The 21,073-nt window shown below is 45.8% G+C and overlaps 1 protein-coding gene across 2 annotated transcripts in view; it reads right to left on the bottom strand.

Moving 5' to 3' along the window:
- The window catches only part of ST6GALNAC5 (ST6 N-acetylgalactosaminide alpha-2,6-sialyltransferase 5), a 142,986-nt gene that overhangs the window by 6,463 nt on the left and 115,450 nt on the right, over window positions 1-21,073 (bottom strand). The window contains exons 3-4 of one of the 2 annotated variants that reach the window (XR_004325178.1): window positions 12,701-13,110; window positions 6,954-7,057 (exon numbers count right to left, since the gene is read on the bottom strand). Coding sequence is in view for 1 of the 2 variants with exons in the window: in XM_032494612.1 (XP_032350503.1) it covers window positions 6,954-7,061; window positions 12,701-13,110 (518 nt within the window). In the remaining variant the exon portion in view is untranslated. Of the gene's footprint in view, window positions 1-6,953; window positions 7,062-12,700; window positions 13,111-21,073 lie in introns of both variants that reach the window. The other variant, XM_032494612.1, reaches the window with a different exon arrangement.

Here is a 21,073-nt window from a genome sequence, read left to right as displayed (position 1 = left end):
CCACCAGGTGGGTGTCTGCACTCATGGTGCCCCAGGTTCCACTGAACCCCCAGGTTCAGCACACGGTTGGGAGCAACGCTGTCCTTGCTCAGTCTCCCCAGCACCACCTACACAGGTGCCTATGGCACGGTGGACCCCGGGCCAGCGGGTCGGGGTGTGAAGCTGAGGCCTCTCGCTCGCTGGCAGTTTTACCTGCTGATACTAACGGCAGCAGGCGTTTGTCACGTGCCATTTTTAAATCTTCTACAGCTGAGCTGTGCAACTGGAAAGAAGTCTCATACATCAACAAGCAAGGGCGGACTTCTTCCATTTCTGGGTACCAGCTAGGCTGGGTTTGGGCTGGACTGACTATGAGGCTACAAAGGTCCCGAGGAAAGAATGGTGCTTCTGCCTCTCTTCAGAGCTCTCAGATACCCTCTGCAAAGACACGTGTCTCCTTGGCACTGGATACAGTACCGTGCAGCAGGGAGTTGGGAAATGTTTGAGGAAAAGAGTTGAGTCGATAGCTGTCACAACTCTAGGTGGCAGAAATCAACTTGCATGGGGGCCTAGGGGACACCGTGGAGCAGGCAGAAAAAAATATTCCCCCAATGGGCCTTCATACACCTCTGCTGCAGCCCGTGGGGCCGGCTGAGGCACCTTTATTCTGCTGCTCACATTTCTTGTCTGTTCAGCCTCTTATGGATGGAGAGCCACGGCCCACCTTGGAAGCCAGTGGAATAATACTTGTGTTTCTGGGCACAAGGAGCACCAAGAGCCGGCAGCCATCCTGTCCACACCGTCCCCGGGGCAGAGAGCCCGGGGGGGCCACGTGAACCCCACAGCCACCCCCAGCCACTCAGGCACCTCAGGGGGTGCCATCACATCCCGTAACAGATCAGGCGTACCCACGGGAGAGAGGAAGGTGACGAAAACACCCAGTGACTGGCCAGTTTATAGTCATGGCAAAGGTAGACATCTATGAAAAAAACAACAATATATTTTAAGTTCACTTCATAAAATGCAGACCACGTGGCTGCATTCCATTCCATGCCTGTCCTCTGCAAGTATCTGATTCTACACGGTGGACTGCCACCAAGTAGGAACTTCCCCTGTTGCGGCTGGCAGCTTGATGAACGTTCACTAGATAATAACTCTAGCAGAATCAACTCTCTGGAATTCACGATACCTTTGAGATGTCCTTCACATTATGGATGAGGTATTAATCTAGTTCCATGACAGTGATCACTCTGAGTCATTACTCTGCTAATTAATACTCAAGAAATGATGGGGAACAGAGAGTTGTAAACTTGGTAATGTGTTAAGTACGACCAGAAATGAGATTATTAGATAGAATTGAAATGCTTGGTCCATTATTATCACAAATAATTTACAGTGGAAAATGAGATTAAAAATACTCACCATAACTTAGTTTGGAAAGCAATGATAACAGAGCTTTTTCATGACAATTTATAGTCCACCTAGGGAGAATGGATTTGGTTTCTATACGGATATGGCATGATTTAAGGGTCTACGTCCACATAATAATATATTTAGAGGTTGTCTCCAGTGTGACATGACATTAATTTTCTCCAGCTTTCTGCACACTGATGAGCCTGGAGTCCAGGGACAGAGGCAGGATGCAGACTGATGCTTCAAGCCTGAGTCCCCTCTGAGGACCCAACTGCTGGTCTTGGCCTGAGAATGAACCAGGTGGCCACCATGACGCTTGGAATCTGAGTTTGCCATTTGTGAATTACACCCTTCACTCACCTGGCACTTTTGGTCTTGCAGTAAATATTGAATCAGTCTCTTAAAAACCTCCAAGGAAAGGAAGGTCTTTATTTATTGAGTTAAATCAATACTGAATACACACTATGTGCCAGACACAATGGCAAGTGCCAGAGATCCAAATGTGGCTGGAGACTGGACCCCCTCTCGTAAGGAGGTTACACGTTACTCAGCGAGGTGAGGTGGAGAGGGAGGTGGAAGAGAGCCCAGGAGGGGCCCGGGTGGGGTCTGACTCAGACAGGAGGTCAGGGAACGCTTGTAGGACGAGGACCTGCCGCGTCTGAAGCAGTGGAGGGAGGGGTTAAGGGTTTTGGCTCTTCAGCCCTGGAGACCTGGCAAATCCCAGCTCCATCACTTGCCTGCTGTACGACTTTGGCCAGCAGTTTCCTGTCTTCAAGCTTCGTATGTAAAATGATGATAATAGTGTTTCCTTCCTGGGGTCATCATAAAGGTCCAGTGAAATGGCACATGGACTCCTACCAAGCACAGGACCAGCAGGCGGTATGTGCAGGAAACATATCAGCCTTTCACGTTATGGTGAAGAACAAGCAGTCATCAGCCAAATTAAGAAGGAGGGCACGGACATCCCGAGATGAGGGCAAAGGGACGGGGGTCTGCGGGGTGACTTCCTTTACTTCCTTTATAAGTTCCTCAGTGGGGCTAAAATGAACCTGGGGGAGTGGAAGAGATGAGGCGAAAGTGGCTGTGGGTGCCAGGTGCTGGGGGTTTGTGTGCTGAACTGGGGACTGTGAACTCTGTTCTAAAAGCTTCGGGGACCTGCTGAGGGGTTTAGGTGACAGAGGGAGATGTGTGGTTTCTCCAGCAGCACAGTGGTGTTTGGAGAGGAAAGAGAAAGACCAGAGTTGGAGAGAGTGGTCATTAGGCTTGCTTCAGTACCAAACGGAAGAGGGAAAGGCTGCCCACCAGGCACAGGACTTTTAATCAGTGTCGGAGTCCACAGGGTTTTGAACAACGTGTCCCTCATCTGCCATCGTGGCCCTTCAGACAGCCACTGCTTCCATCTGTGGTTTTATGTACGAAGGTGAAGCTATCATTCTTCCTAACGAGTCCGTGTGCTTAATAGTTTAGAGGCCACTGGAAGTTTGCTTGCCAATGAATGACTCCCGGAAGTAAGTCCCTCCTTTGGGTGGGAGGGACGAGAAGGCCAGGCCTCGAGGAGAGCTGGATGGGAAATGACAGCTCCGGGCTGGTGGGGGTGAACCTACCCACACTTCTTGGGAATCAGGCAGTCACGGATTGCTCAGCTGTCCCTGTCCTATTCTGTCCCCTCCCTCAGCTCATGCACACAGCAGCCGACATTCCCCCTGGGTCACAGCCACACTAAGCCAGTGGACATGACGGCAGAAGTGGTCCAGGGCCTGATCTTTCTGTGCCTTGGTTTCCCTGGCAATCAGATTCTCCTTAAAAGTGTGTGAGTTTGATTAGGTTGGAAAGCAGTGTGACTGTGTCTTAGACCAGAGGTCATCAGGGCTGTCAAGGTTCTTACGTGCCATGGGACCCTTTGTTGTATGAGAGCCCGTAAATATGTAACACAGAGAGGATGATCTGCTCTTGATGAAGTGGGGCCGGAGGGACCAATGCTTTCTTCTCTCGGCTCCTTGCCCTTGTCCCACCGGAGAGGGTCAGTAGAAAGCCGAAGCTGGGTGTTTCAATAAAGCCCTGAGCGTCAGACACTGACAGGCAGAGAGTGAATGTTTTCTCCCGCAGGCACCTTGTGAACCTTCTGTCCCCTATGACTGAATCCTGTCCAAGTGACACTCAGGAGACTGAAGGCAGAAACCCCATCTCATTCGTTGTTGATTATGTCCCCGAGTGCCAAACAACACAGGTTAGCTGAATGAATCAAAGTCTCTGATTTATTTAGTAAATGAATTCTTTGGAGAGTACTAGTTGTATCTCAAAGTCTGAAAGGGTTAATTTATCCCAAATGAGCAGCTGGCTCTCCTTTTGTTTGCTGAAATCTGGCCCCAAGTGATGTCCTGCAAAGAGCTGGAGGCCACAGGAAGCCAATTCTCAATGGTGAAGAAAAGTGGGACCGGATTCATAGAGGAGACCATTCATCAGTACTCATTGGGCGTCCCCTTAAAAAGCCCTAATGGGTATCCACGCGTGTGGATCAGTGAGTCCCTTCACCTGGTAAATTCACACATGCTTAACACACGCCAGAGCTGTGCCGAGCATTCCTCATCTATTGTCTCATGGAATTATCATGTAAACCCTGGAGGTAAGTACTAATGCCCTCATCCTCGCCCACATATGGAAATTAAGGCTTCTGAGATAGTCATTAAGCAACTTGCCCAAGGTAACAAAGGTTCAGTGAGGTTGAGTAACTTTCTCAAGGTTGCACAGCTTCTGAGAGGCAGAAATGGCTTGTTTTCAGTCACACAAACACGCTTTTACTGCAGTACCAGAGAGAGTCAAGGACAGGGCCATTTGTTCACTCGATACGTATGGTGCATCCACCATAAGCCAGGACAATAAATACCTACTGTCCTGCGCACCACGGCTCCAACAGCAACCCACGGACATGAATCTCTGCCTTCGAGGAGTTTATATTCAGGTGCACTCAGCCAGCTTGAGGTCAGTCATCTCACAAAACTTCCCTACCACTTCTGGCCCTGGTGACATCTTACCTTGGTGACGTCTTACCTCTGTAAGTTCTAGAGCTCATGACACACATACCAGCTGGCCCACTGTGTTCTTAGCTTCTTTCAAAATTAAGGCAAAAGGGGAAATGTTCAGACCAGCAGCAGGGCTAATTTACGAGTTGCTTTTTCATTCTCTGGTAGCAGACACTGTTTGCAAGAGTCATTTGACTCCAACTGGCTTTGCTGTGTTTATTATATTTCCATCTGGGTATACCGATCTAGCATGAGCCTCAAGGAGGCAAGAGTTGTGTCCTAGTCTTTGAACCCCCCTCCCCTCCCAAATTCTTGGTACCTCTCAGGGCAACTCTCAGGTCTTAGGATAATATTAATAATTATTTTATAGATCTTACAGTATAATATATTAGTATAAATAAATAAATATATTAGTAATACTAATGATATTAATAATCTTTCCTGAGCACTAACTATGTGCTGGGCATGGTGTCACACACTCTACATCCATGATCTCATATAACCCTCACCATCACATGTTTGCTTTTATTATCATTTTCTTGTGCCCATTTTGCAGATGAGGACAGCAAGGCTCAAGGTCACCAGTTGGGAACTGAGCACCTGGTGGTTCAGCCCACGTGTCCTGCACATAAAGATGAAAGGAATTTGGGAATCAGTCTGTGCTGCTCCCGGCTGCTCCCTTCTTATCCTCCCTAAACAGGCGTCACAACCGTACAGGATGCTGTGTCCAGCCTAACCCTCCGCACCCGACAGCACACAGCACGCTTCTTTTCTCTGACAGGATGCTGGGTGGAAGAGTTCTTGCTGAAAGCACCTTGTGAGAACAACTAGCAAACCTGCGGCATGATGTCCGAGGAACAGAAGTTCAGAGTGGGGGGCAACGCATGTTGCAGGGACAGTGGTATCCCGACTTGCTAGTGTCAGTTCGTAAATTGTTCCCATCCCACGTGTGGGAAGTCACGCTGAACTAACTCTGAGTAAAAGAAATGACAGGTTAACGTGCCTTTCATTTGTTTTCCATAATAAATGGAATATTTCCTTGAACACTTTAAATCATTAACATTTCAATTTGTTGATGCTCCTCCCTCCTGGTGTCCTAATGGCAACGTTGCATAATTATACCTGCCGGCTAACCAGCAGCTTTGATGGCTCTTTGCGCGCCCATAGGTGCTGCTGCCACCGCCTTTGTTAGCCAGTTGGTTTGAGGGGACAGTTTGCCTTTTCACACCATCCTACCGACTTTCTGCACGTAGGCTGTTAAGTGGGGAGACAAGCCAGTGCCGTAAGTGATGACGAACCGAGTGAGGATCCAAGCTCGCTCTTGCCACGTACCAGGCGCTGTTCCAAGCACTTTCCATGTATTCGCTTATTTAATCCACCTACAACTCTCTGAGGCAGAAAGTCTATTATTATCATCACAGCCACTTCTAATGGCGAAGAAGCTGAGACACAGAGAGCCTGAGCAACGTGTTCGAGGCTCATACTTGCTTGGCACCTGTGTGGTTTGCTCCAGACTCTCCAGCCTTCCCTCACTACATTGTGTCTTCCCTGAGGATGCGTGAGGCCAGGCAGTGCCACACCGTCCCCTCCCGCCTGTGACCTGACTCTTACCTGTAAACTAGCACTGCGGCTGCGCTGTCTCTGTTTTAAGGAGGGTGGGAGAAAAGGCGCAAAGTGATAATGGCACCGTCCTTGCACCAAATCTCCACATTTCAGGTTTGCCTCAAGGCCCATAGCCTTTGAGAAGTTGCTAGGTTTAAAACATGTGAAGGCATAAGCAAGCTTAAAACCACCCCAGGGTTCACCATGTGAAGATCAGGACCGAGGCCATGTACAGTCAGCAGGCGTTCCTGAAAACTAGGAAATTTTCTGAACTTATTGGCATCTCTACTTTAAATGAAAGGTGAGTTTCCAACTGGGCTTCCGCAAATCGGGCCCTGAACGTTTCTCAGTGCATCTGTTAGTGCACATCAGACTCTGCCTGGGCACGTGTCCGGGAGGTAACCTAAGACAGCAACAGAGATGTATGTACGTTCCCTTTAAAGCGATACATCAAAATAATTACGTCTGTGCTTTTGGTCTTAGAAGCACAAACCGAGGCTACTGATGTGGAAAGGGAAAGAGACTCAGAGGGATATTTTAATTTTAGAAAACAGGCCTTCCCGTCAAAGAAGTTTACTCTCTTTAATTCATTAAAAATTACCACATTCCTTTCAAATGAGACTAAAACTAATATTTCTTAATGCTTGTTCATCATTAATATTATGCCAATTATTGCATTACTTTTGGTTGATAAATATTCAGAGGATAAATGAAGCCCATAAGATGGATTAATTATCCAGCAGTACAAACAAAAACTTTCAATATTTTATACCACATAATTAAATGCTGTTTGTTGTTTCTAGAACCAGGATGTGGGACATGTTAATTAATTGCTTCGAGAAGACAGTAAGACATGTTTCATGGTTCATATCTGGAATCGGATATTTATAAACACTGTGCAACACTGCTGATGAATTACACTCGCAGAGTAAACCTTACCTGCAGAAGTCTGGGGGCACCATGCCATAAACATTGATCCTGTCACAGAGCTCCAGGGCAATCGTCATTGTGAACCAGCCGGTGCTGAGCCAAGTGTTGGAGATCTTTCTGAAAGGAACAACAATTAAGTCTGCAGGCTGGTCAAACAATCATTATACCCCCTCCATCTTAAATCTTTTCTAGAACAAGGCTGACTATAAACACACACACACACACACTCTCGATCTCTCTCTCCATTTGGTAAATAGCTGGAAATTTGGAAATAGCAGGGAGAAACGCGTTACCAACACAGGCCGGATTCCACAGTGCCATGATAAACGAGGCTGCTGCCCCACCACCGTGGAGACTCCAGAGACTTCTGCATAATCAGTGATGATCATCCTCGTCTCCATGTTCAAGTGCGTATCACCACAATTCAATTTCTTGTAAGATGAGAATCCTCCTGTGTCAACTCTTTATTAACTAGAATACTTGACTAGCTATAAATATCCCCTTCCCCCAAGCAGAGTGGATAATGAAGAGCTTATTAAATATGAATAAACTGAAGTTGTGTCTATTGGTCAACTGATCAATTGATCAATCAAATGATCTTAGGGTAGAAGCTTGCCTTCAACTAGACTCACACCATCTTGATGGAACGTCTTTCCTTAGAAAGGAAGAGGATGGGGCTAATGACCAGAGGAAAAGGGCCACGGGAGTGTTTATGTTTACTTGAGCCTTTCCTTTATTTGACCTCAGAAGAGCCAGAGCCCTCTGAAAATGTTCATTAGAAGACCAAAAACTGACAAAATTTAAGGAATGAATCTGTAAATTCTAACATCCATTCATTTGCCCTATTCAAACATCTGTATAGAGCTCTAAACATACGCCAAGTCTAAGCGTAATTGCGAGACAAACGTCAAGGTCTACTTTGACCCTGTGAGGATGACTCGGTCTCCTATGCTATGCTGCTGTGGATATTAATTTCAATTCTTTGGGGGTTGCTGCATTCACCTTTTTTTTTCCCAGTGCTTATGGCATGCCTCATTAGCCAGTTTCAAACACCTTATCCCCAAGGTCAGACTGTCTGCCTTTGCAGCGGCCATAGCACCATGTGTGATGTGAATAACAGAGTTGCAGAAAAGCTTTTCTACTTGCACTGTGTAGCACCCCTCTTTGAGAAGAAAGAGTTTTTGTTAAGCCGTTTGCATCATTTCCATTTCACTTAAGGAATAACACCCCCAAAAAGGCATTTTAAGAAGTCTTTTGCTTTGTCACATACCTGACAGGAATGGGTAATTTACTCATTTCTGAACTCATGGCTTCCACTTTCTAGTTCTTAATCCTTTCACTCATTTTTATTTTCCATTCCATTGTATCCTGATCCAGTAACACCCCAGCTTCTAAAGATGGAAGTAACATGGATTTGTGTCTTACTCGTCTCTATCATTCACCAGCTGAATGACCTGAGGCAGGTTACTGCTGTTCTTTGAACCTTGATTTTTTTTTACCTAGAAAGAAATCTTATCTAGAAAGCAGGCATGGTACACTCCATCTTCCTGGGCTATTCTGAGTCCAAAAAGAGAGAACATCATAAAAAGTATCTAGCCTACTGTGTTGATGCATCGGGATCCCTTCCTCCTCTCTTGATTGCTAGGTTGGAGCACATGCTGTGAATAATTCCACCATTCCTCTCAGTGCCCTTTAATGCACAAAGAGATGGATCTCCTTCCAGCGTCTGCTACTGGCTCCTGTGTGGGAGCCACCATCAGTAGTTAGGGCAGTAATCAGAAAATTCTGGAGCCTCCAGCCTACGTAGGTCTTAATAAGCCCCCTTCTTTCTCACCACGGCAATATAATCATAAGACCTTTGGGACTGAAGGAGAGGAACGGAGCAGAGCTGAGTATGGGGACGGGAAGGGGAGGAGGTGCCTGGCCTCAAGTTAGAGCTTGTCTTCACCCATGTGGCTGTGACCTTGCGATGGCCAGTTGTTCTAGACTTAAACTGCATGAGTGACTATGTGGGAGGATGTGGAGCCCAGGAGGAGAATGATAGCTCATTGACATCCTCAGATTCCTGATCCAGGAATCGCACCCGTGTCACTATGCCTTCAAGATGTGGGAAACAAGAGGGCTTTTCCCAGTGGTGAAACACCCCTGTAATTTTGGCTCTCTTTTGTGTGATGTAGTAGAAACCACAAAAATACAGGGGGATGGGACTCTACAGAAAAAGCTTTCATATGTAAAAATGGGGAGAATAAAAAGTGGAGAACTAAAGAAACTCAGGTGAGTGTTCTTTGCCCCTTAAAATCCCCCAGTCTTACAAAATAATAGCCTCTGGGGATCACATGCTATAGAAATACAACTGCTTTGTGCTGTCATTCTAAAATGATTTGAACTCCTTTTCCAACAAAGGAATATCTACTGTTTTTACACTTAATCAGCTGTAATGAAGGAATATGAAGAGCTGTCATGTGCTTATTAGGGAAAATTATCAGATATTCTTTTATATGATGAAGTAACACACTGAGCTGATAATTCTATAGTGCACACTAAATTACAATTAAAGGCCTTTCTGCTCCACCAGAATCTCATTTATAATCTCTATGGAAATATTCTTCCTACACTTATTTCATTTATGCTTCCTTTATCTAATTACTATAATATTGGTTCTGAATCATATTTTCCTAATGTCCCCTCATTCAATTATAAAGTTATTTTCAAGTACAGTTACTTTCTAATATCAAAGAGTACCACTTGGCCATCTATGTCATTTGTCATGCTTCTCAACTGCAGACTGTTCCTAAGCCACTTTTTCTCCCTCCACTTTTAAGGAGGGCGAAACTCCCATAAATCAAAAATCTATTGAATTTTCCCACTTCTTCAGAAAATTAGCCTGAAATGAATGTCCTGATCATGAGATGTACAAAATTAGATATTCTACCCTTTGTGTGTCTTTAATACATGTTCCTGTTTTGTTAGGTTTCAAGAAAAACACAGAAGAAATACTGTCAGACCCTAAATGTTTTTGTGTTTTAGTTTACAGAAGTAGCTCTGTACTGAAGGGCTGTTTCTGACCTTGCTCTTTTAGCTCGGAGAATAGCCTGTAGATTAAGGACATGGACACATGAGACTATTGAGAAGTACAATATTTGCTTCTCTAAGACTGTTCCCTAAAGGCAACAGTCACAAGGGCTCAGTGACAATGTGCTCTGGTTCCCTACAAATCCATCAGTGTGATCCCCTGAGTAGGGACTGTGTGGATCCTAGCAGATGGATGAGAGGCTTGGTAGCCAATCCACAAAATGTTGTCTCTCCCCTTCCCATCTGGGCTCGCTAAGGAAGAACGCAGCCTACTGAGCAAAAGGTTTTCATTGATCAGAATTTAATGAATTTAGTGAGTGGGTTATGTCTTGATGTGAGGTTGTTTTCTAAAGATCTAAGGGTGGAATGGCTAGTCTCCAAGTTATCAACTTAACCCCTTAAGATCCAGAGAAACGTGTAATTATCCTAAATAGCTAACACTGCATCAGAGTTTCAGGAATACTTAAATTCAGCAAACAATCATCAAACTAAAAAGAGACAAGTGTTTTCTACTGAAGAGAATGCTTCTACTTATTTTGAATTTTCCAACCAGACAAAAAGGAAACTATAAATAATGTCCCTCATTCTCCTTCCCTTATAAAAACGCTCTCTTAGTTAAGTAACTCATTCAAATGAGCACCAGTCTCTCTTATTTGTGGTTTTTAAAGGACAATAAGTGATTGGATTTTGTGACAGCTTGTAATGACGACCAGGATCCCTCATGGGATCTACTGGCTGGGCTAACCACGGAGTCACCTGGGCCTCCAGGGAAGGAGACCACAGCACCCGCAGCCACGGCCCCCTCTCCTTGCTCCAGCAGATGCCAGGCCCCCTGCTTGCCTGGATCAGCTCTCAAAGGCTACACGGTTTTCAGGATTTAAAAAGAAAGCTCTTCCCTGCAAAGAATTTGGGGACGATGAGCTTTGGTCTTTCTTAAGACTCTTCTCTATAATGAGCTGCCTAAAGTAGCCAAAAGGATTTAGTACTTCATATTCTTTATTTCGTGTGTTATATCCCTTTAGTTTAAAGATAAGAAATTGACTTAGTAACAGTTTTTGTAAGAGAAAGGGGCAAATTACATGATTAAATGTATTCATTTAAACAGTAAGTGTATTCATTATAAAAGTATATATATATATATATATATATTTAATTTTGGGAGGTGTGGGTAGGTAATTAGGTTTATTTATTTGTTTATTTCTTAACAGAGGAACTGGGGATTGAACCCAGGACCTTGTGCATGCTAAGGACATGCTCTACTACTGAGCTATACCTTCCTCCCTAAAAGTATATGTTTTTGAATTAAGAAAATGAGGAAACTGAATTATTAAATCAGTCCTATGAGGCCCTTTTTAACGGGCAGTCACTCCTGACCCTTTGTCTCTGCCTTACCTCCAGACACTCCCCACCAGCCCTCCTGACAGCAGCCAGAGGGACTTCTCTCCAACCGCCTGCTCATCCTCTCACTTCTGAGCCCTCGTACCCATAAGGACCTTTCTCTCTCCCCTTCTCAGGTTCTTCTTTACTCGGATAAATACTTATAGGCCTAGGTCTCAGCTTAAATACACCTTTTTGAGAAAGTCTTTCCATCACCCCCTTATCTCCTGGACTAGTGCTTTTCAAAATATTTTGACCTAGAGTGAGAAATACATTTTACATCATGATTGAGCATATATGATCACATGTATTATGCACAGTTTTCATTTCATCTTATTTTTTTAAGTGTGTAATTCAGTGGTTTTGAGTATATCCACAGGGTTGGGCCATCACCATCACTATCTAATTCCAGGGCAATTTCATCACCTCAAAAAGAAGCCCCTGGGTATGTGTATTTATATGTATAAAACCAAAATGAATTTTATTTCAGGAAATAATACTTTGCCTTGCTTACAATGAGGGATGAATGCTGACATTGTCTGTTTTATTCCATTCTTTTCATTACATTAAAAAAAAATCTTGCAGTGACTCACTACATTCATTTCATGTCCCATTACTGAGTTGTAACCTATAGTTTGGTAGACCTTGCCCTAAACTACAGCAGGTTTCCCTGTCCCACCAGTCAGAGGACTGTTTTCTTCCCCTTGGAGGACCTAGCACACTGGCCACTACTTGGTGAGCGTGTCTGCCTGCCCTGTAAGACGACATTCTGGGAGGGCAGTGTCAGGATGTGCCTTATTTTTCACTGTCTCCCCAGTGCCAAGTGCAGGGAAGCAGTGGGTACTCAGTAAGTATCTGTTGACTGAATAAATATTTGCCTTTGAAAGAGAAAAATAACCCTATACATTTCTTTTTGGTTAGTGTCCACACAAGGCAAATGTAATGCAGTAAATCTATTATTTTGCACTTACTACCAGTGGAAGGAAGCCAGCAGCAGTGTCGCCTCTTCCTCCAAAATAGGGATCTGGCTGCGAGTTACCCATATAAATGTCTTAGTGCTTCCTTTCACTATGCCCTATAAATTCAGCTGGAGCAGCCCTGTCTCCAGGAGGACCCTCCCGAGGAACTCAGTCGATGAGTGGCATGAGCAGTGGGGCCATAACAAAAAGCCCTTGGCAAAAGCTTCGCTTGTGGTGAATCAGCCAGCAGGGACATTTCCTCGCCCTCCTCTGTAGCGCGGCCCCGCCCCACCCCGCCCCCGCCCAGCCCAGCCCAGCCCAGCCCCATCCCCGCCCCGCGCCGGGTACCTGTCTTTGCCGGTCTCGCGCTTGAAGAGCTCGTCGAACTGCAGCATCTTGTGGCGCGTGATCATGAAGGCCTTCAGCTGGGGCAGCACCTGGCTCAGGAGCTGCAGGTTGTTGTAGACCTGGCCCTTGCCGTCGCGCCGCATGTAGCTGCTGGGGCCCCAGAAGATGAACACGGTGCCCTGGCTGACGTTGAGCAGGTCGTGCCGGTTGCGGAGGATCCTCTGGATGCTCGAATGCGCGATGACCCTCAGGCTGGTGCGGTTGCCCACGTCGCGCCCGTAGCCGCGCGTCGGGGCGTCATTCATGCGGATGACGCACTCGGTCTGGTCAATCTGGGGGCCTTGCCGGCTGCGCAGCAGGTGCCCGGAGCTCGTCACCAGGGCGCAGTCCCTGCAGTGCATTTTCAGTGGCTGGAAGGAGGAGCCGAAGGAGCCCATCAGCGAAACACTCGCTTGGCCCGACAGGCCCCTTCCTGGCTCAGGGGGCTGCCCGTCCTCTCTCTCCTCCCTCCCATGCCAGAGTACGTCCCTTCTGTTATTACCTCATCTGCCCTGACATTCTCTTCCGAACTGGAGACAGGAAGCATTGGACAAGAAGGAAAGAAAGCTGGCATTGACCTGTCAAACACTGGGCTCTGGGCTTTACTGATATTAAAAGATCATACCGTCACATCAACCTACCAAGATTGCTGTCACCGCCATTTTGAGGATACGCAGGCTCAGAGATGTTAAAAAATTTGCCCAAAGATGCATAACTAGCAAGTAAGGGAAGTCGTGGTTTCAAACCCAGGTCTTTGTGAATCCAGTTACCCCAACGTTGAAGAAAAGACTGTACTACAATTTGCTGCGACACTAGTTTTGATGCTCTTAACTCACCTTATTGAGAGTTAAGCCTGCATCGGTCTTCTTGGATGCTGTACAAATGTGTTTATCCTAAATAGACATCATCTAAGAATCACATGAGCAAAGACAGCAAATTGTGACCCCCTCAGATGCCATACTTTGAAATGACAATTAGGTTAGTTTCTTCCATTTTAAGGGGAGACTGCAAGGAATTAAGTTGGCCCATCTTCAGAAATGTAAAGAAAGCTTCAAGCCCATCCAGTGAACATGTGCCCTGGGGGTGTCCTGGCCGTGAAGTTGCCACCAGGGACAACGCCAATGACCATGGTCATTTCAACACCCTGAACCAACGATGTGCTCTCCGAACACATACTTTCTTATGAATTAAACATCTCCCTGTTCATGTTTAATGAGAAATAGCTCTTAGTTGCTGCTTGAAGATAATGTAATTAAGGCCTGAGGCCAAGGCCTGCAAGTGCACAAGAAAATGACAGTCAGGAATGTTTTGAAGGAAAGTTGCTCTGTTAGATTTCCCCCTGAGCCTCAGCCTTTCTTGCATGTTAACTTTGAGCCGGACACACTGGCTCCCTGCACGGTCTCAGGAAGTCAGATCCAATTTAGTGCTGCATATATTCAGCCTAGTATTTACTCTGGCAGTCTCCGGAGCCACAGCTTCACAACCAGACAGAGAGCACCTGAGGGTGGCCACCCTCTCTCACTACAGAGTGGCCAAGGGCACTAGCTCTGGGGGCTCACAGCATGGGTCCAGCCTTGTCTCCACCACCTGTTGTGATGGGATCTTATCAAGTCACTAACCTCCACATGTCTCAGTTTTCTCATCTTTCACTGAGGATAATTAATGCCCCAATCCACTTCAGTAGAATTAAAATACACACAGTATAAGATTGAGCCATTTGAAACTGCTAACATTTGACTTAGAAAAGTCACAATGACATAGGGAGTTGAACCCAATTTTTACCCTAGGACCTGGCATAGTGTCATTCATTCAGTGACAGGTGCAGTTGAGATTAGCAGGCAGAGTGGAGCGCATTGTAGATGTGCACTGAATCAGTGTGTACTGATCACTTTGGGTTAAAAATTGACACATGGGCTTATGAAATGGCAATTCTACCATTGCAAATCCTCATCATTCATTTAACACCCAGTTACTCTTAGACGACATGCATTGTGCTGGGCAGTAAGAATGCGAATGGAGTGGAAAAATAGAGCCCCTCAAAATTTATACTTTAGTAGGGGACAGTGGGTCAGTAAAAATGTACAATAAAGTGTGACAGAATGGGGGTTGTGCCACAGCATTAGTAAGGGGGGCTGTTTAGAGCACATCTAAGCTGGGGGCAGCTTAGTTAATATTTTTGGATGTTTTCTCTGGGCCGCACACTGTTCAGAGCTTTTTTAATAACTGCATTAATTCTTCAAATAACCCTATGAGAAAGATACTATACTATCACCCCTGTTTCACTAATGAGAATACTGAGGGGTAGAAAAGTGAAGGAACTTGCTCAAGACCATCCAGTTAGGAAGTGGCAGAGCTGGGATTTGAACCCAGGAAACCTGACTGCAGAGTTGATGGGATTACCCATTATGGATTGGAGTGAAGTATATTAAACAGAAGAAGTGGCATGGGATGCTCGCTTAACTCACTGTCTGCCCCCTCTTCTCCCGCCCAGAATCTCAGGAATGCTGTTTCTTACTCAGGGTGGTGTTGTTGCTCTCAGGGCGCGGGGCTGCAGGGTGCAGGGAAGTGGTGAGGGTCTTCCATCCAATACCTCCGGACCTGGAGGCCCATTCACAATGGGCTCGTCCAACTACAGCCTTAAGTTTAATGATGGTGAAATGTGGATAAGACCAAACCTTCCCTTTGAGGAACAGCCACATTACAGATGCCCAGAAAGGGGCTTCTACCCCCAGCTCAAGAAACTGCTGGAATATGGAGTAGGGAGGCCTTCTGGGTCCCCTGGGTGTACTCCTGCGGGTGAGGGGCAATTTCATCGGCCAAAGGATGGAGGAAATTCTTGATTTTTCTTTTCCTGATTTTACCTGCACATCCCTTACAGAAAAGATGAAGAGGAAAAATTCAACAATGATCTATTTAATGAGAGGGTTCCTACTAGGTGTTAGGCACTGAGCTTGGCGATGTAGATAAAAAGGCAGATAAGACCTAGTCCTTCTTCTCAGGAGGCAGACAGTCTAGGGGGTGCAATTACAGGGCCGTGCTAGGCGCTATAATACAGTTAGGCCCAGGGGCCATGGGACCAAAGATGAGGGAACACCTGGGCCTGTCTAGAAGAGCTAGAGAGGTGGGAGGAAAGACGGGAAAGGACTGTGTGTTGGAGACCAACAGATGAGTTCATTTGTAAAAGGAGGGAGTGGTCAACGGTCTCATTAAGATACAAAAGGACAGGTGAAACCAGACTTGGAAAGTGTTCTTTGCATTTGCTAACTTCAACCAAAATAGTCTCAGTTGGACAAAGGAGACAGAGTCTGATTGTGGCTGGACAGGAAGAAGCAGAGGCTGATGCTTGGCTGCAAAGGGCTGGTGGAGGGTTGATGGGGGAGCTGGGCAGATCTGCAGGACAGACTTTGACACTTAGGCACGCAGGAAGAGCAGTCAATTTACTAGTATTTTTGGATGTCCTCTACATGTCAGGCACTGTTCTGAGTTTTAAAAATAATTGTGTTAATCTTTAAATAGCTCTATGAGAAGGATACTAGATTATCAGCCCCATTCTATTAATGAGACTATTGAGGGGGTAGAAAAGCAACCTGATTTGTTAGGGGTTGTTTGGGTTTTAGCACTGAGAAGTCCTGCATCCTGGGAAACCTCTGCTTATTTACAAGCCCACTTAAAAAATTCCTGCAAAGATGACAGGGTCATCTGCAAATAACATGCTATTTACTAAATGATGATTAGGGTCAGGAGACCGAGAGTCTAAAGCAGACTTTATCACAAATCAGGTGCTTAACTTTCTCACCCATAAAACAAAGAGGGCCAACTAGATACTTGTGGCCAGACAACATTCATTTGTTCATCCATTTAAAAGACATTTATTGATCACTTAATACACCCTTGAGGTGCTGTATAACTCAGTACATCTGTTTAATAAGGTCACCTTGTAAGATTTCATTCCGCTGGACCCCAAGGCCATTGGAACCTGCTTTGTCTCATCAGACTCACCTAAAACTATCATCCTGAATTTTCCAGTTTGATTTATAATTTCAGGACGTTGTGCTCATTTTTACTGGGGAAAATGCTCTAAAGAAAGATCCCAGCATCCCTTTCCCCAATAACTAATTATTCTGGTGCCATTCTCAAAGCACAGGCTGCCTGACCGTTGAAAGTCGTAGCACCTCTGGAGATTCCAAGGTCTTCTTTCTCCCTCTCTCTCCCTCTCTCCCTCTTTCTCCTATGCCTACGTGAGGCCAGATGAAAACCCTTTCAGGGGAGGCCAAGGTTCCTGACAATGCCGTACTAACCCTCTGTGATCACAGGGTACCCCTAGAACAGACTGGGGTCCACCCAGTCCCAGAAAGCCCTCCCTCGTGATTCCTGCCCCCTCTGCCTTATTAGCTCTGAGGTATTGATTACCCCGAGCACCAATACCCTCTCTTTGAGTTGTACAAATGCACCAAACAATGCAAAAAGGTCGAAGTCTGAATGATGCCTTAAGTGCCTTTTGGTAAGTGGTGCCAATAAACTGACAATAGCTGTTCTAAACATAATACTACACTTCCCGCAGTTGAGATGAGCCCACACTGAAGGCTGAATCCCTTCCAAAGGAGGAAATGAAGTCTGTTTCCTGCATTCAGAGGGGCTAATGATAACTTGGGAGGCAGAATAACCAAAAATTACACAGGGTTCTCAGGATGCGATACAGTCCTCTGAGACAGCCATGCGCCTCCACGGTTCGGTACCATTATCATCCTTAGTGTCTTAATGATATGGGTGGAAATAGTCATGCCTTGGTGATTCCTGGTGCAGCATTTATACGTTCCTCCCTTAAGCACTCAGATGCTGGGTTGATGAATCGCTCAGCGGAACGTGGGAAGGTGAACTTGGGGCTCTGGTAGCAGGCCTGGGAGACAAAACTGCACTGAGGATTTAAGAGGGGAGTGGCTCCCAGTGAATTCATTTTCTACCTCGGCTTCCCCTCTAGCCTACCTCGCACACTGCTCAGCCTCCTTGATTCCTGGGGACGTTTTCCTTAGAGCCCCATTTGGTGGGGTGTTCCACCCTTTGGTAGGAAACATGGGCAACCGAATTAGGTCTCCAACCTTGGGAGTCTTGCTTGCTTCCTGACCCACGAAAAACACTCCATTACTGCTAACTAGATGGATAGATTGATTAGTGAGTGAATGAAACTCAACCTCCAGGCTTCCCTGTCCTCTGAGGAAACATCCATACATAAGGAGAAGACATAATGTGGGGCCCTCACCACCGATTTGCCTGCGGACCCCAGCCCTCTGCACTAATACCACGGAGAGAAGCAGGGGAGGGCACTGTGGAAGCCCCTGCCTGCAGAGAAGGCGCCGCGGCCTCGGCCTCAGGGCAGGCGCCGGGCCCAGGGAGATGGAATGGTCAGAGCCCAGGGCACTGCTTGGAATTAATGGCTGACTGGGAAAACGACCCAGGACACAGTAAGGGCCATTAAACCCAGCCAGTTATTAATCCCCAGTAAGAGCTTGATGCCAAGGTCATTAGAGCTGTTGTGCGGTGAAAAATGCCGGGGAATATCTACCAGGCACGGGGGAGTTCCCCGCGCTCTCCAGGCCTCCGGTGCTCAGAGCCGCAGCCCAGGCCCAGGAGGCTGCGGGGGGTGGGCGGGCGGCCGGGCTCTCCGGAGGGAGCCTGCACACACGCCGCCGCCGTGCCCGCACGCCGCCGCCTGCACGCACAGCGCTTGCTCGCTGCTTTATTTCTGCTGCCACTTTTGCTTTTGGATAACACGTGAGGCTTTGTCATCGTCCAGGCTGCTAGGACAGTGGCTGCAACTTACTGGGGGCTCATGAATGTCTTAGAATATTCCAGAAGGTTTGAATGAGCCTCTCTTTCCACATACACCCCCACCGCCCACTCTTGGAAACAAAAACCCAAGTCAGGAACAGGGGAGAATGACAACTTTCCTCACATCTTACTCCTTTGGGCCGTGGCGGCAGGAGCAACTCCTGCTTGAGAAAGCACACTGGCCCCGGGAATCTAGGTTTGATTTCTGTCACGGCCGGAAAAGCAAGAGCAGAAGGAATTCTCCCCGTGACCCAGCTGATGCCTCGTGAGCCTTTCTTAAAAGAACAGACTGGCCCAAGTCAAATTAGACTTGACATCTAAAACACTCAGTGATGTCCTTGCAAACATTTGCAGTGTGGCGATCGCAGGCTTCACTTTTTAAAATTCTGATTTATTGGGCAGAGAGAAAGGTACCTAAGAGCATAATGTCCATTAGCTCAGTAATGAGACCAGTCTTGCTCTGGGCTGTTGGTCTGGAGCAAACATAGATATATGAAATGGCTCCAGGTGTTTCAAGAATCTCTGCACTTTCCACAATGATGTTTTCCTGTAATTACTGGGTTTTTATTAAATGTCAATCTCAGTTCAGCCTGACCCTGGATATAAACCGTTCTGGGTTTTTAATATGATTCACTGGAAAAATGTTAATCTTCCAAGCTGCTCCTCTCTCTCCTATCTAATGACAGCCCACTCATCAACCTTCAGCCAAGAAGTCCTCCTCTCTGCTCCCAGCGCTGCTTTCCATGATGTCCCTCTACTGGCTGAATAACGATGAAGGAACTCCTTGGGCAGGCAGTGGTACTGAGAGGTGTTTAAAATATGGCCTTTGGAGTCACTGGCTTTGAACCTGCTTCTTCCACTCCTTAGGTGGACAACTGGGGGCAAAGTGGCTTAGGTTCTCTGAGCCCCAGTTTTTTCACTTGTGATCTGAATAGAGTCAATCTCAAAGAGAAATTTTGCCTTTTCAATTAATGGTGAACTGCCTTTCCACCCAGTTGCTCAAGATGAAATTCAGGGATCATTCTTGACACTTCTTTCTCTACCCCTCCAACGCATCCAGTCCTATCGGATCTGTCCCCCACAGATGTCCCAAGCCCTAGCACTTCTCACCATCCCTGCTGCCACCACCTTCATCGCCGCCACCATCATCTCTTTTTGGCTCCTACTGCACACTCTTAACCTACATCATTCTCTTCCTTCTCTATATTCCTGTCTCCACAAAGCTCCTGGGGTGACCTTTAATATGTAAATCAGATCAAGTCACTCACCCACTTAAATCCTCCAATGGCTTCCTATTATACCAGGATTAAGAACCCAGAGTCTAAATCAAACTCTTTACCGTGGTCCTCAAGGTCTGTAGTTTCTATCTTGATCTCTTCAGCATCATCTTGTACAGAGCTCTCTGTTAATCACAAGACCATTTTCCCATTTCCTGCTGTCTGATGTGATTTATATCAGCCATTCCTCCACCCAGGACATTCTTCTCCTGATCTTTGCGTGGTTCTGCCTTCACATTCTCCAGGTGTTACCTCCAAACACCTCCCCACGAAGACCTTCTCTGACCCCTCAATTTCCACCAACCTCCTTTACCATCTTCCATCACCCTCTCCCTTATCCAGGCTTATTTTTAAATTCATGCATCGCCACCCAAAATAATCTTCATTATGGCTTGCGTGTTTACATGCTTATTGTCTTTCTCCCTTACTAGAATGTAAGCCCCCAGAAAGGCGGGGCTTTGTCTTATTCACAGTGTATCTTCGGTATCAAGAACAGTGCCTAGCATAAAGAAAAAGTTCAACAAATATTTTTGAATGAATGATTCAATGATAAAGCACGTAGCATTTTCCACAGTGCCTGGCACAACAAGAATATAAAAGAAATGTGCTTATTGTATTCAAGTGTCACCATTCTGCTAGTAACCAGTCCCGGATATTCTCTGTTTGGGCGACTAAATTGGAATTTGCTGAAGTGCAGTATTTGAATTCTCCTGCATATGTCATAATCACCTTCAAAGAGAGGCTCAGGAAATCTCATTCATTTTTTAAATTTTTAATGGAATTGCATTCTATTTTTAAAATGTCTTTTGACAACTTTATTGTTATGTAATTTACATACCATAAAATTCACTAATTTTAAAGTAAATTCAATGATTTTTTTGGTATATTTACAGAGTTGTGCAACCATCGCCATGATCTAATTTTAAAACACTTCTATCACCCTGAAAAGATACACATCCTTGTCAGCACTTGTTATTTCTCGTCTTATTGATAACAGCTATTCTTACAGGTATAAGGCAATATCTCCGTGTGGTTTTGATTTGTATTTCCCTCATAATCAGTCATGTTGAGCACCTTTTCATGTACCTGTTGGCCATCTGTATGTCTTCTTTAGGAAAATGTCTATTCAGATCCTCTGCCCAATTTTTTCTTCCAGTTTTATTGAAATATAAGTGACATATAGCACTCTTTAAATTTAAGGTGTAAGGCATAATAATGATCTCTGCCTGTT

Source organism: Camelus ferus, chromosome 13, assembly GCF_009834535.1.
Source record: "Camelus ferus isolate YT-003-E chromosome 13, BCGSAC_Cfer_1.0, whole genome shotgun sequence".
NCBI lineage: Eukaryota > Metazoa > Chordata > Mammalia > Artiodactyla > Camelidae > Camelus > Camelus ferus.
The sequence above is the reverse complement of the archived record's forward strand: the minus strand, read 5'-3'. Positions and strand labels throughout refer to the sequence as shown.